We start from the raw sequence: 14,426 nt of genomic DNA on the forward strand, positions 1-14,426 counted from the left end.
TACCACATCTGAAGTCTCTTTCCCAAAATTCAGCCTTGGTGCAGAATTACAGCCACCTGAGCCAGTCCCACAATAACCTTTCTTTAGTATGTGCCATTTCTGAGTCTGTAGCTTTTGAAAAGGAGAGAGGCTGGGGGGGCCTTGATCAACTGCCACTTTACTCGTTTGAAAGCCAAATGTCTCTCTCTCATGGATGGGCCAAATTATCTTACCTTCATTACCTTATGACCTCTTTCCAGATTGGCCCATCTGAGCTTTCATTTTCTCAAAGGCAGAGCATGATACTTAGGGCTCGGTTTACACCTATCACCATTTCTAGCCACTTGGGGACCATAAGCCGGCTGGTGGGGTTCATAATGATGTTAAAAATCCTCATAAAGTGAAATTCTCATGCCATGGGACCTTTAACCTTGTTAGGGCCAATATAATACATCCATGACCTGAGTGCCAGGGGCCCAACAGTACAGCATTGTTTTCCGTCAACAGCTCACATATATTACATATGGAATAATAGACACATATTATGAACACAAATCATTAAAATAACATTATGTAACATTATTCTAGGAAAGCTGGTTTGTCAAAGAATGTATCTGGTTTACCAGCTCTTCAATTTTAGTGGTGCAATGATGTCATACTCTAAACTGCTTAGCAAGTATTGTATTTCCATACCACATGAGGATTATGCTTTAGTTTTTGCAATCCCTTCCTGTACTACATGTTTGATGGTTTTTATTTACTGTTCTACTTGGTCGGACCTGTTGTTCCTGTTAGAAGACTATTCCTAACTGTGATATACATGCTTTATTTCAAAAAGAAATTGTCTCTGTTCCAAATGCTGATTTTCATCTGGAATAACCTCACTGAATTTGGTGCTTACATTCTAAATATCTGATTTTAAATAAGGTTAAAATAAGTAAGGTTAAATAAGGTTTGTGTATGATGGTCTGAGGATATCTACATACCAATTTTGACTCAGTTATAGTAAATACTGGCAACAGGACATCAGCCTTTCGCCTACGTATGTTAGAAACATGTGTACATGAAATTACTTTATTATCCTATACTGTAGCCACACCCCTGTCATAAATCATAAACTGTTTGTCTTAGACACATGTGGGAGGCATCACTGCACTCAGCAGAGAGTTCCTTTATCATTGTCGATTGCCTCGCCCCCTTTCCTTTAGCCACGCCACCTTTCATAATTCATGCACTGTTGTACGAGGCATCATCAGACCCAGAAGAGAGTTTCTTTTTCATTTGTGACGGTTTGCACTGCCCCTATACTTTAGACTCCACCCAGGAAATTAAGTCTTATTAATGTGCACAATGTCCGAAAGTCACACAAATGCACAACTGCTTCGACCAGCGTCCTGCCAGCATCCCCCGATATGCAGGGAGTTGCAAGGGCCCGTTCATTCCTATTTGCAGCTTCAATTTAAATCTGTCCTTCCTCAATTGAGTTTTTGATTTGTTTTGATATTAACTCCGAGACAGAGCAAACAAAAAGATGCAAATTGCTTATCTGCTTTTCATATTCCTTCTGTGTGTATCTTCTCAGCTTGATAAGGTGTCTTAAAGCACGTCTGATCAATTGATATTGAACAATTCTCTGTCTTATCTCTGTCTTTTGTTTGGAAAATGTTACACGACCAAGTGGGACTGAATTGGCTTTGAAAGACTTCTGGAGACTGTTAATTTACTAAGAAACTGAAATTCCTTAAACATCCAAGCAAGAAGAAGTTGTATCTTTGAAGATCTGTGTTTAACTGCCTCTAAATAGAATCTGGCCTTAAGTTAGATACAAGTTTCCTCTGTCTTGTAAATACCCTTCACTCATGCATTGTGGGACATCATGTGGGTCACGGTTACTTATCCAAAAGGACACTGGCCCATTTTAAAGACAGTCTTGCAAATGTCACATGGCTTGGGTTAGAGGCTTGAGGGTAGCAATGCCTCATAATCAGCCACCAACCACGAGATCACAGGGAAGAGCAGAAACACGGGGAATTCAACAAAGAGGATTTCTGAAGCAATAAGTGAATCATGGAATAACATGGATAATCTGCTCATTAGTAATGCTCTATCATTTGTTAGGATGCTGAATGTCAGGAAGTTTAATTATTTGCTCTTTTAAACATTGTGTTTCTGACTCGCAAAAACCAGAATGAAACGGTTTGATTATTAAAATGCTGAATGTTACTGATGTTCTTTGTTTGAATGGAGATCTCGTTATGTCAAGCATTGCATCAACAACTGTTTGTTTTTTTCTTTCAGCCCGCCCACCCCTCTATCTCTTTCCATCTCTATCTGTATTGGATGTTCAGCCCTTGTGCTCACTAACTCTTTTGTTCGCCAGAGCATCCCTCACATTGCTATGTGCCTGACTGGAGACAGTACCCGCTAGCACCTAGTTTATATGAAGACAGAGAGTGTTTACTTCCTAAACACTGTGGACTTAGGAGTTGGAAGCAAGTGAAAACGGATAGTTTGGTAAGTAATAGTACCAGCAGCACTGTGGGGTGGTGTAGTTTGTCTTATGATCTTGAATAATTTGCTCCTATTTCTCATCATGGTATTGTGATACCTTCCCATAACAGATCCGTAACAACGATGACCTCCGGCATTCTTGTAGCTATTAATTCCTTGCAGTGCATTTCTGGCATGCCTCATGGTAAGAAGTCCATATGAGCCAGGGGAGTCTCATTAATACCTCCACTGTAAAGAGCTTTTATTGTGGGCTGAAACTTGAGAACTGTGAGTGGTTACCTGAGCTCCAAAGGGATGACTCTCCGCAGGCCAGCTGACCACCAACGAAGAGCTCAGAGCTGGAGGAGATCAGGAGATGAGTCCTACTGGGAGAGCTTATTAACAGAGGGGGAGGCTTTGCCCCGTGTTTCTCGCCCCCCACGTGCACCTCGGCCCCAGAGTGCCATTGAAGGACACCAGCTGGACGACTGGCTGGAGCACCTGCAGAGGATAGAGAGCGAACTTCTCAGAGCCCCAGTTCAGGATCAAGTTCCAGCTTTCAGTCACTGGACAACATCCATGCCTGCACTTGACAAAGAGGCAACCGGACGTGCCTGGAGACAGCCGGGGATTCCTTCCTTTAGCAGGGGTTCATCTTCATGTGGAAGTCCCAGCCTGTGTGAGAGCTCTCTGGGCAGCCAGGAGTCCCTCCAAACTGGGTTTTTTTCTCCTCCAAAGCACAGAGAAAGCTGGGAGAGAGCTCATATGATGCAGGCCCCAAGGAAGGAGCAGGCTCAACTCAGTAGTCTTGCTCCAGTCAAAATTGGGTGGCTGCCAATCCAAAGAAGAGTGATGATGGTCGGTGATGCTTGCAACCAAAGCCAGTTTTTGGACCACTCTGCTGGCCAGGTAAAGCACATAACACCCAAGCTTTGAGCATATATTCAGAATGCTTTCTAAAATTTCTGGAATTCTTTAATCTACATTTATATATACGCAGTTACTGTTCTTAACCTTCTGAAAGTAATCCACCCAGTTAATTTTGGCCAGCTTCTCCACTCTTATTGGAGATTTATTTTGGAGTGTTGAAAATACTTCTTCCAAAGAAACCTCATCATCATTTGTGTCTGGGCTATAGGGTATCAACCTTTTAAAACAGGCCTTTGCAAAGACGAAAGGCCTGAGTGATTTACCCTGGATTTGGCACTGACATCCTCTCAGGCTGTGTCAAAGTGAGACATGTCTGACATGTTTGTGAGACAGTGTAAGCTCTGCAAGTCTGAATGTAAATTGCTGTGTAATAGAGGTGATGGTACAGAACACACAGAGGGCCATAGAGTGCCATTTGTAGTCAAGTCTCAGTTACCCGGGGAGAAGGCAGAGCTCCGGCATCCTTTGAAAACAGCTTACTCTGCTGGAACTCCACACATTCTCGAAAGGTTTACGACGCATTTGGAGCTGTGGCGGCAGAGATTGAGCTTTGTGCCCCGAGAGGATGCAAGTCAATGTACAGAGAAAATTCAATGGGACACTCCCAGTGTATTACCCATTGAACTGATAATATGACTTAAAAATCGATAAGTTGCTGTGCTGTACCAGGGATTTGATTGAATTGATGCACAAAGCACATCCCTTCTCTTGTGACTCTTCACTGAAAAAGAAATAATGTGAAGTCAGTGTTGAGATTTTGTTTTTCACTACAGTAACTTGAATTACAAATACATTATTTTATATACCGTACATTAACTGATATCAATGAGCCTTAGTTCTTAGAAATTATGCTTTACGGAATAGAAATTCTGGGAAAACACACATTGCTTTCTTTGCCGAGAGGTAGATGAGAAGATTGATACCAATCATGGCCATACATAATGATCAAGCTGCCGGTTTGCTTAGCTTAGCACAAAGACTGAAAACAATGGGAAATGGCTAGTTAATTAGTTACTCTTTAGAGGTGTTGGTATGTTGTTTTACCTTTGGACAGAGCCAGACTGTACATTTTTAGTCTTTGTGAGAGGCTAAGCTAACTGGCTGCTGGCGTTTGCATTAGCTTCTTATTTACCCATACAAACATGAGAGTGATCATCTCATCTAACTGTAAGCAAGAAAGTAAAGCTAAAGCTTTTTTTTTTTTTTAACCAAACTATGAAACTATTCTTTTAAATCTATCAGATGCCAGGATTGTACTGATGCAAAGGTATTTTTTGTGTAATCAAGTCTAATAGGCCTTTTCTTTTTCCAGGTGAAATTAAAACAAACCATCACTCCAACAGTTCAGAAGAATCTAGCAACAGCAAACAGGCACCAGGGTATGTACTGACCTTGCTGTATCAGTTTACAATCAGTTGCAGAACAGCTGGATTTTCAGTTGTGTAGGCTATAGCACAAACATTACTTTTATAATTCCAATAAATGCACAATTCTGCAAGTGTGATATATAAGACTTGTACCATAAAACAATACATAAAACCATATTTATAAACAAGAAGTAACTCTCTTGCACAAAAGAACATTTCAAAACACAAACACAAACAGTCTGTTTTAATTGATGTTTAGTGCCTGATCAGTGCTGGAACAAATATGGCCACAGGCTAACTGCAGGGGCCGGGTTAGCCAGAGGGAGAACAAAAGCTTATTTCAGGGCTGACTTGCCCCACAGTTTACCTGCCTCTAATCAGCTCCTTGCAGCAGTTTTGCCTCTATCCTCTTTCAAATGATGCACAATGACTGACTGCATGAACACTTTAAACAACAACCCCTCCCCCCCTGAAAAAGCTAACAAAGTCAATTTCAAATACAGCTGGTCCTTGCTGTGCCACAGTATGCTAGCAGGATTGCAAGTAAAGGAAATAGGTTATTAGGCTTGTAAAGGTGACAAAAAGAGAAGGAGAGGAGGGGTGGGAGGAGGCAGGAAGATAAGGAGAGATTCAGCCTGATTGGAGAAGAAGCCCTGTTAATCTCTGAACATGGCAGCCCCACACTCAGTGGATTTGATCTGAGGTTTGATCTTTCAGCACTGTCCTTGTTTATACATAGATTATTCTGGCAAGGTTTGGGCTGCTTGCAGAAATCAAAGCAATCCTTTCATGGCAGCAAGGAACTTTGATAGAAAGTGCAGGTGTTTTAAAGACCATTGACCTTATCAGCATCATGCACACTGTTAGTTAAAAGCTACATGCACAGGCTGTGTTGATTAAAATGTACAATCATGTCATGTTGGAGTGTTATAGATCACCATATGGTATATAATATAGATGGGATTGCTTTTTCATCAAGCCTTATGAGCCATATAGCCTGTATAAGCACAAAGACTAAAAAACAACTTGTGGCTTCCCTTGGGGCCTATTTCCAACAATTCTCTCGATCAATTATACATCTCTTCTAGTCAACCAAATAGGCCCTACATATTCACAGTGAGTAATAATTCTATGCAGCTGAATGTACAGAACAAATTGGTCACGACTGAAATCCCAGCAATGAGTTGAAGAAAGAAAATCAACAAGAAACAAGAATCTCTGTGCAAGGCTGCATCCAAGTATGTCTTTTTTCAATGCTAGCTGTTACGCTCAGCTGTCATTTAAATACACAATTCCACATCAGAAACCAAATGAAACTATCAAAAATTACAAGCGTAATTATTCCAACTAGAACTGACTCAGTTACACTCCAGATAGAAAATTATCCCTCCTATTTCTCTTTTTTTTTTATCTCTCTCTTTCTGCTTGTTGCTGAAAACCCTTGCAGAAGTAGTTTTAATCAGACTCAATGTCTTATTGCAGACACCCAGTGCCCTCTCTGTCTGCAAAAGTCACATTTAACAAACTTAAAATGGCCTGATGTTAATGAGCAAATGATAATGAAATTGGATATTGTGCTCCAAGGTTCTTCATGTCCTTTCCACCCTGCTCACACATACTGTTGAGATAAAATTCATGTGAATGAGGAATAAATTGGGAGGGCAGGGACTTTAGAGGGTATTAACCATATGGCCTTGCTTCTTTATTTTCCTCTGAGATAATAGGTGGCTGTTGATACAGAAACAATGGTTATTTGAGCTCAGCTAGTGCAGGTAATGAGAGAGGCTCTTTCATGGGGGTTGTTCTGGGGCCTCTTATAGAAAGGAAATGAGACAAATGGTAATGGCAACAGGTGGAACAAAGTCTCAGAAAGACCTTTAGTAAGACCTCTACACACACTTCTTTGTTTTTACAATGTAATCACATTTGCAAAGTGGTGCAATTTCCACCGTGTTTCTTTTTTTCTCTCTAAAAATGAGAAACACCAAGGATTATCCACACAGCATTCAAGGGTTGTCCCAAAGTGAGAGCCTGTCGCCATGGTAACAGCAGCAGGTGGAAATGCAGCCGGGCAGGCAGTCAGGGTGGCAATATAGAGTATCAGTCAGGGCTGAGAGGCAGACCAGTCAAGTTGTTACATCTCCTGAGGAAGCAGAGAAGTGGCTCTGGGGTGGTGCTAGATTCACTTTACTGTGCCAACGTCAATTATTGAAAGTGTCAACATTGCCTCACAGTCAGCTGAACGCCTGAGGTGTGTGTGTGTGTCTCTATGTGTGTGTGTGTGTGTGTGTGTGTGTGTGTATGAGAGAGGGCTTGTCTTGTGAGGAATATGACAGTGAATCGTTTGTTTTGCCTTGATACATAGATGGAGAGGTGGAGAGAAGTCAAAGTGCTTTAGGTGAGAAGACGTGGCAGACACCCGATCAAGGCTCTTCTAATATTAAACAGGTAACTGAAAACACCTCTGATATGATTGTTTTTCACTTTCTTTTTAACACATTGAGCCAAGGAGATAATGGATACCAGTGGGTATGTGTGTGTTTGGGGAGTGCCTACAACATCTGCCTGGATACTGCCATGACCTTAAGTCTTCTAATCCTAGTGTTATGTTTATGTTACGCATTGTGATGCTTAGCCCAGTGTCTCCAATTGCTAACCCCTAATAAATGTAGTGTTTCGGTGTAGGCCATTTACAATATTGTACAAACCAAGGGTTCTCATTCCAAAACAGTGTCTTTTAGAAGGTCAAAATTAACTTCTACTAAGAAAAAACATGCAATAAAAGAAAGTTTTTAATTTGGTTTAATTTCGCTTGTCTCCTTGACACCTAGACGCCTACACATATGGACCTATCATTTATGTGTCAAGGGAGTCTCATTAACAAGAAGAAATGCCAATGAATAATCAGTTATATTGCAAGCCATCCATTTAAAAGCTGAGGTAAAGATAACAAAAGCAAATTTCAGACTGTGGCGTTTAAGTTTAAAAAACTAAATTAAAGATACTCAATGGAACTCGAAAGAGTGGCTTAGGCAGAACATTCACTGATTTTGCTCTATGATTCATTATCAACACAGATGTTAGTGTCCGTCTACTGTCTGTCTGGCTGCTGCAGCCACAATTTTTTCAAAGCAATGCCAAATTAGATGGTTTATACAGTTGACACTGTCTAATTTTTTCCATACACAAAATTTCAATGGACTAAAATTGATTGCAAACTTACTTCCCAATGTCTGTCATAATCTCAAAAGTTATTTAATGAGTTGATTGGTTTACATCTGAATTTGATCAAAAGAGTAATATATCAGTGGCCTGCAGTACGTATCTGTGGTAGTTTACAACTGTACAACTCTGTACAACTCTGTTCACTCTCTTTGAATAGGTGAATAGGTGAATCTGTGAATATTATTTTGTTGAAAGACATAAGTTGGTGTGCAAAGGCATAGTCAGAGCTAAATCACATCACATTTGTTTAGAACGAGGTTTATGCAACATTAGTATAATTTAATTTTAATTTCATTTAATCTTAATTTTAATTTTAATCTGTTTATTGATCCCCAATGGGGAAATTACAATTTACACTCTGTGTCCACACTTTGTTAGTTATCACACACAGTCCTGAACTACACACACACACATGCTCAGGATCTGTACATGCACAAATGGAGAGATATCCGAGTGAGTGGGCTGCCAGCTGAACCAGCGCCCTGAGCGGTTGGGGGGGGGTACGGTGTCTTGCTCAAGAGCACCTGGCAGTGCCCAGGAGGTGAAGTGGCATCTCTCCAGCCACCAATCCACACTGAGGAATATGGTGTATGAGGTATATGAGGAATCAGGACGGTACGTCACATCATATCAAACCTGCTGGTGATTACCACAGGGACAAATCAGCATTTCTCCATGCTCTATATAATACAATTAGAATCCTCTGGCCCAAGGACAAGAATCTTTGCTTTTTTTGCCTCAAAATTTCTATTGCGGATAGAGTCTCATTGGGATTCTGCGAGGGATAAGTCACGCTGTGTGCTGGCTGTCTTTGCTTGCTGCTGCTTTCATTGGGGCATTTACTGTGTCAAGCAAAGGGAGAGTCATCTGACTAAAGAACAAACAGCAAAGCCTCGAGGAAAGATGAGCCAGCTGACCCTCTGTTAAAATGTAGTTTTAGAGAGAACTCATATTGTCAATATCTTATGCCATATTAAATAAGGATACGCTCCATTTTATGTATTTGCCACATACAGACTAATGTAAAGCATATGTGTATTGTGTGTTGATGAATGACAAAACATTTAGCAAGAGGCATTAGCAACAACAGAAGGGTGGGAAGGGGTTTCCATGAATAGTTAAGGATCTTAATCACAAAATCTCTTTTATCCACATGGTGTAGGTGCCAGAAAAACAAAGCTTTCCTGCAAACGAAGGCTACAAACCTGTAGGTTGGCAAGCTCTGAGGAGAGGTTGGAATACCAACAGGGTGTCAGCTTTCCTTGGAGGCAATCGGTCCAATGAGATCCGCACAGGCACCAGCTCAGACCCCAACGGGAAGTCCTCTGTGATGAAAACAACCAGCATAGAGCCCCTCGAGCATGCTTCTCTTCATCAAACAACTGTTGCTGATCCCTTCAAACCCTCACACACTCTGCCGCAAAGGACAAACAGCACAGATACAAACAAAACACATATGCCTTTGCTTAGAACAGGCAGTGTTCAGCCTATAAGGGCAACAGCCCCGCTGTGTAGAACGAACAGTATCTCACAGCCTTCACACATACAGACAAACTCCGCTGTGACTACACTCATCCCTCAGAACAAGGCCGGATTCTCCTCTATCACCATCTCCTCCAGGAAATTGAGCAGATCGTACAGTAGTTTGCCCGGCCCCGACACCTGCAACCACTCTTCCCAATCCAGTGAATTTGCTTCTTCGCCACCATCCCACCAGTCCACGGACCCAAACGCCAGGCAGGTCACATTGCAGAGGAAGGCCACTATAGTCAAAGTGACAGAGCAAAGGATGGTGTCCAGCTCGAGCACACAAAGGGCAGGGTCCCCACCAACTAGTCCTACTTTGGACACAGTGGTCCACAGACGAAAGGCTACCATGATCAAAGTGACAAAGCACAAGGAAAGCTACAGCACAGCCAAAGCAGGGTCTGGGATGAGGCACCCAGAGTACAGACACAGCTACACAGAGGGAGTGTACAAGGAAAACAGCATGTGGAGTCCTGGAAACCATTCACAACACAATGCAGCACCTTCATATCACCATCTGGATTCCACAAAGGGGCCAAACTCAACTGAAGCACCAAATCCATCCACTGCAGATCCAGAGAAAAATGGCAGAACACTCCACAGATCCACACTGAGTCTTTTTGTGAGCAACCTCCCTGCTATAGCAGCACCCGCTCCCTCAGAGGTTTCTCCAAAGGCTGTTGGACAGAGATGGGACAGGCCGCACAGGCCACTCAGCTGCTATGGTAATATGTTTGGACACACTGAGCCAAGCAAGGAGAATGTGACAGAACCAGCCGCCAGTAAATGGAGCTTTGAGCAACCACAAGAGACTGTTATCAACCCTGTGAACTCCGACAGTAGTTTCATCAGCCGCCGAACAGCAGCAAAAGAAGCGGGTCAGCTAGAGGCAGACACGTTGAAGCCAAACGGAGGCCAGAAAGAAAGATTTCCGCTAGAGATTGCAGTGAGGAGAGCATCCCCCTGTCTAACTCTGATCAAGGCTCCAGGTAGGTTTCTCGGTCCCACTCTGACAGTCTTCCTGTCAGTATCTCTGATCTCCATTTTCAACAGTGGCAATGTCCAAATATACACTTCCTTTGTGCCATTTGTGTGACGTTATTAGAAACACTGCAGCGTTTTGGGGCCTAACTTTGAAGTTTGATATTGCCTTTCACCTTTGATGTCTCATTGATGGGCGTTTTAGGGTTGTTTTCATACGATTCCTTCATCTGATGCCTTGAGTGCAATTGACACTCATGCCAGATATCTGTGCTGATGTCAAATGGCATTTCACAGACACAGAGGCCCATTCTCATTTTCACCTTCTTTCATTTTCCCACACATCTCTTCGCACGCATAATCTATTCTAGTCCCCCTTTTCACCAACAGCACAGGGGAGGAAGAGAAATCACAAGCTGCTAAACACGCTGAAAATAAAGTATTAGGATGTGTTAGAGTCTATATCGGCAACCAGATCCTGCAGTGTAGCTATTACATTTGGGTGTGTTTCTTCATGTTATGGGGACAAAATTCTTTTCACACAAAAATCCAGTCTCACCAATCTACCTATCTACTTCAGGATTGATGCCTGGGTTTTGGTTTAATGGATTAGGAAAGTGAGTAAATTTCTGGTAAATGGACATATTTGCTTGCTCAAAGATAATTTCTTTAGGGCATTTTAGGCCTTTATTTATATGGGACAGCTGAAGACATGTAAGGGAGAGAGAGGGGGAATTATATGCAGCAAATGGCCTCTGTATGTGGGTGCGTGCTCTACCTGGTGAGCTAACCAGGAGCCCAGACTTATTTGCTTTCTTACCAAGAATTAGAAGAGAAGATGCCTCTCTCACATCTGTCTGTTGAATATGAGGTGACAGCCAGAGGACAGTTAGCTTAGCGTAGCATAAAGAACTGGAAATGGGAAACAGATGCCTCTGTACAAAGGTTAAAACAAAAAATCGTCCTCCCAGCACTTCTACAGCTCATGTCATATTATCTTTATTTAAGGTGTTATGTCTTGGACTACTTCTTGGCCGGGCGCAGTAGCTTCTTGGAGCCTCTTGCTGTTTGCCTGGCAACCTCATGGTGACAATCAAGCATGTTAATTGATAAGCAAGGATTTGGAGAGATCCAGGCTAGCTGTTTCCCCCTGATCCCAGCCTGTATGCTGGGTTGAGCTATTTGCCTCCTGGCTGTAGCTTCATAATAACTGTGCAAACATGAGACTGGTATCGACTCTTTCTTCTAACTCTTGGCAAGAAATTAATAAACGTTTAACCCCAAATGTCCAACCTCATTTCTTTGTAAGTCCAAGTTTTCATACAGTTAAGTAAATTGCACATCAAGATGGAGAATCCTTTCATGCCTCAGCTAACTGATCAAGGATGTAAGATGCAGGGTCATGCAAGGCCTGGCTGATGCTGTCTTACAGTATTTATCTGTTATTACGCCAGGATTTAAAAAACTGGCTTTAAAAAACTTTAATGTTTTTATGAGGTCTAAAGTCTAAAGTCGAGTCTTTAGGCAGTCAAGTCGCAAGTCCTTCATTCTGTGACTTAAGTCTGACTCAAGTCCAAGTTTCTTATCCACAATTCTTAAGGAATGATAGTTCAATAGCCATACAACAAAAAAGCAATTTATGTGAAATGGCTGAAACAGCCAGATCAAGCTATTATTTGGGAATGCTAAATATTCAGGTGAATTAGTAATATGAGGAGGGAGGTTTCTAATAAGCGAGTGTGTTTCTTCATTCATGATGTCTTTTCTCTGTGTGAAATTATTAATTATTCCTTAATCACATTCATTAAGAGTGTTATCAATTAATTACAGAGGCCTGGGGCAACATCATTTAAATTCAACGTTTCACACGGTCAACCTCCGAATGAGGCAGGACATTATGAAAAAGTGTTAAAATCTGCCTGTGGTGCATGGCACCCGGTGTCACTGTTTTACTTACTCTTCAGTTAAATCTAAGTCCTCTTGCATTTTAGATCCCCATTCACATCAGTCTCAAGAGGAAGTGCTTGCCCTCAATGCAGCTGCCATCATAGCAAATATCAAACTCCAAAGACAACTTAGTAAGAAGAAGTCATCAAATGGCAATTGTGAGAAGGACACCGCTGCATCACCCCAGGGAAATACTGGTATGATCACTTCTCTCTTCCCCTCATGTGTAATCCTATTTTCTCACCTTATAAAACATTGATCTTTGTTACAGTTAACTGGAAATGTTGCAAGCTCAACACTTTGTATTCATGGTCTTTAATTGATTCAATACAGATCCAATGAATTTCCTTGGCTTTCACAGACTGTGCCTATTTTATTCATACCAAGGAGTAACTTGTCATGACAGGCCTAGTCTCGCATTGCCAGACCTTCCTCCACAGCACTGCGGCGGAGGGTCTGGCTAGTCCACACAGTATTAGGAGAAAAACATGCTCTGGTTTATTGGCATTTCTTTAAACCTAAATTGCCTTAGCAAAAACCCATTTATTCTTTCACAAATATGTGCTTGTTCATGTGTAATTACTTCCACCAACTAATCAAAGAATTGTTGAACGCGTAGAATCTGCCATTCAGAATCATTACAAAGACACACGAGCAAATTGCTTGAACGGCGGCAGCCATGTTGCGCCTCCATCTTTAAAATACATAAACCAAAGAGGGACATACCTTTTGCGTTTTTACACTCAGTGGCACTGTGACGAATGCCAGGGGAGATTACTTGTGAAAGCCCGTTGAAGATGGCAGATCACGCCTATTGTCAAGGACATGTAATGGAGTTGCCAAGAAAGCAAAAGGGAGAATTAAAACGACAATACGACAGGCAAAACAACAAGACCAAAGTTAAAATTGGAGTGGCTAGAACAGCTGTGTGTAAACGATAGAGAGACTAAGAGCTAATTTCAGGTTCGGCCATCGTAGGCAATAAAATGTGCTGAAAATGGGAAGGGCTGGAAAGTTATGTTCAGTTGGTTGTCATTTACAATTCCAACGCTAGATGGGAGAAATTCTTACACAATGTAGCTTTAAACCAATCACAATCGTTATGGGCGGTGCTAAAAGACGGACAGAGCCAAGGTGACGCTGAAAAATAGCCTCAGGAAGGAATATATTTTGGTGAAACGTATACGTTCAAAAGTTGTTTTAGTCAGGCAACTGAAAACTCATATTGGACAGACAGTCTAGTCTTGGTTTACCCCGCGGAGATCTGAGGAGATCAAATGGAGTTTAAAATTCCAACACAAAGAAAGCCGATGGTATCTAACATCCTGCCGAAAGAGGGACATCTGGCGGAATTACCGCCGGTACGAGAGCAATCACGGAAATGGAACGTCATGGATACAGACTACGGCAGGCCCAGAGGGTTGTTATGCATTGTGCACAGACACGTGAAGCCAGCGCAGGTCTAAATAAGACACAAACAATTTGATTTTCTCTTCCTTAGTTGTGACAGCGGACGGGGAATGTATGAAACCAGATCCAGATCAAAGAACAGTCCAGGGCCACAACCAGCCTCATGCTCCATTTGTTCCACTGAGCCCTGACCCTCAAACTCTTTCTCTACAGGTGAGTTCAGACCAACCACTGTAGTACACTAATGCCAGCAAAAGGGAATAACACATTTTTTAATTGGCTTTTGAGTTTTCCATGGGGTGCCTCAGAGCTATATTCCAGAGTGTGGGGAGTTGGAAATGGGAAGTTGGGTTTAAGTGTTTTGTCACCAAGAGCAATATGTTTCTGGTTTTGGCAGGATGCACTGCAGCGGTGCAGGCCAGACTTCATCAGTCGTTCCAAGAGCAGACTGAGAGAGCTGGAGCTAAGAGCACAGGAGAGGAGGGATCTGGCGGACTCGGTAGACCCACGGTCCGATGCTGCTCTTAGGCAGAGGAGAGCCCACAGTGCCCGGTGTACCTCTCTGAACGG

At 42.2% G+C, this 14,426-nt stretch overlaps 1 protein-coding gene across 3 annotated transcripts in view; it reads left to right on the forward strand.

Moving 5' to 3' along the window:
• Nucleotides 1-2,364: 2,364 nt before the first annotated feature.
• c21h10orf90 (chromosome 21 C10orf90 homolog) overlaps nucleotides 2,365-14,426 on the forward strand; it is a 17,898-nt gene continuing 5,836 nt past the window's right edge. For 2 of the 3 annotated variants that reach the window (XM_032501400.1, XM_032501399.1), the window contains exons 1-8: nucleotides 2,365-2,493; nucleotides 2,601-3,378; nucleotides 4,712-4,778; nucleotides 7,132-7,214; nucleotides 9,154-10,507; nucleotides 12,491-12,643; nucleotides 13,948-14,069; nucleotides 14,254-14,423. In XM_032501400.1, coding sequence (XP_032357291.1) covers nucleotides 2,785-3,378; nucleotides 4,712-4,778; nucleotides 7,132-7,214; nucleotides 9,154-10,507; nucleotides 12,491-12,643; nucleotides 13,948-14,069; nucleotides 14,254-14,423 — 2,543 coding nt within the window. In that variant the 5' untranslated portion in view covers nucleotides 2,365-2,493; nucleotides 2,601-2,784. The remainder of the gene's footprint in view (nucleotides 2,494-2,600; nucleotides 3,379-4,711; nucleotides 4,779-7,131; nucleotides 7,215-9,153; nucleotides 10,508-12,490; nucleotides 12,644-13,947; nucleotides 14,070-14,253; nucleotides 14,424-14,426) is intronic. The other variant, XM_032501401.1, reaches the window with a different exon arrangement.

The sequence above is a fragment of the Etheostoma spectabile genome, chromosome 21 (assembly GCF_008692095.1).
Source record: "Etheostoma spectabile isolate EspeVRDwgs_2016 chromosome 21, UIUC_Espe_1.0, whole genome shotgun sequence".
NCBI lineage: Eukaryota > Metazoa > Chordata > Actinopteri > Perciformes > Percidae > Etheostoma > Etheostoma spectabile.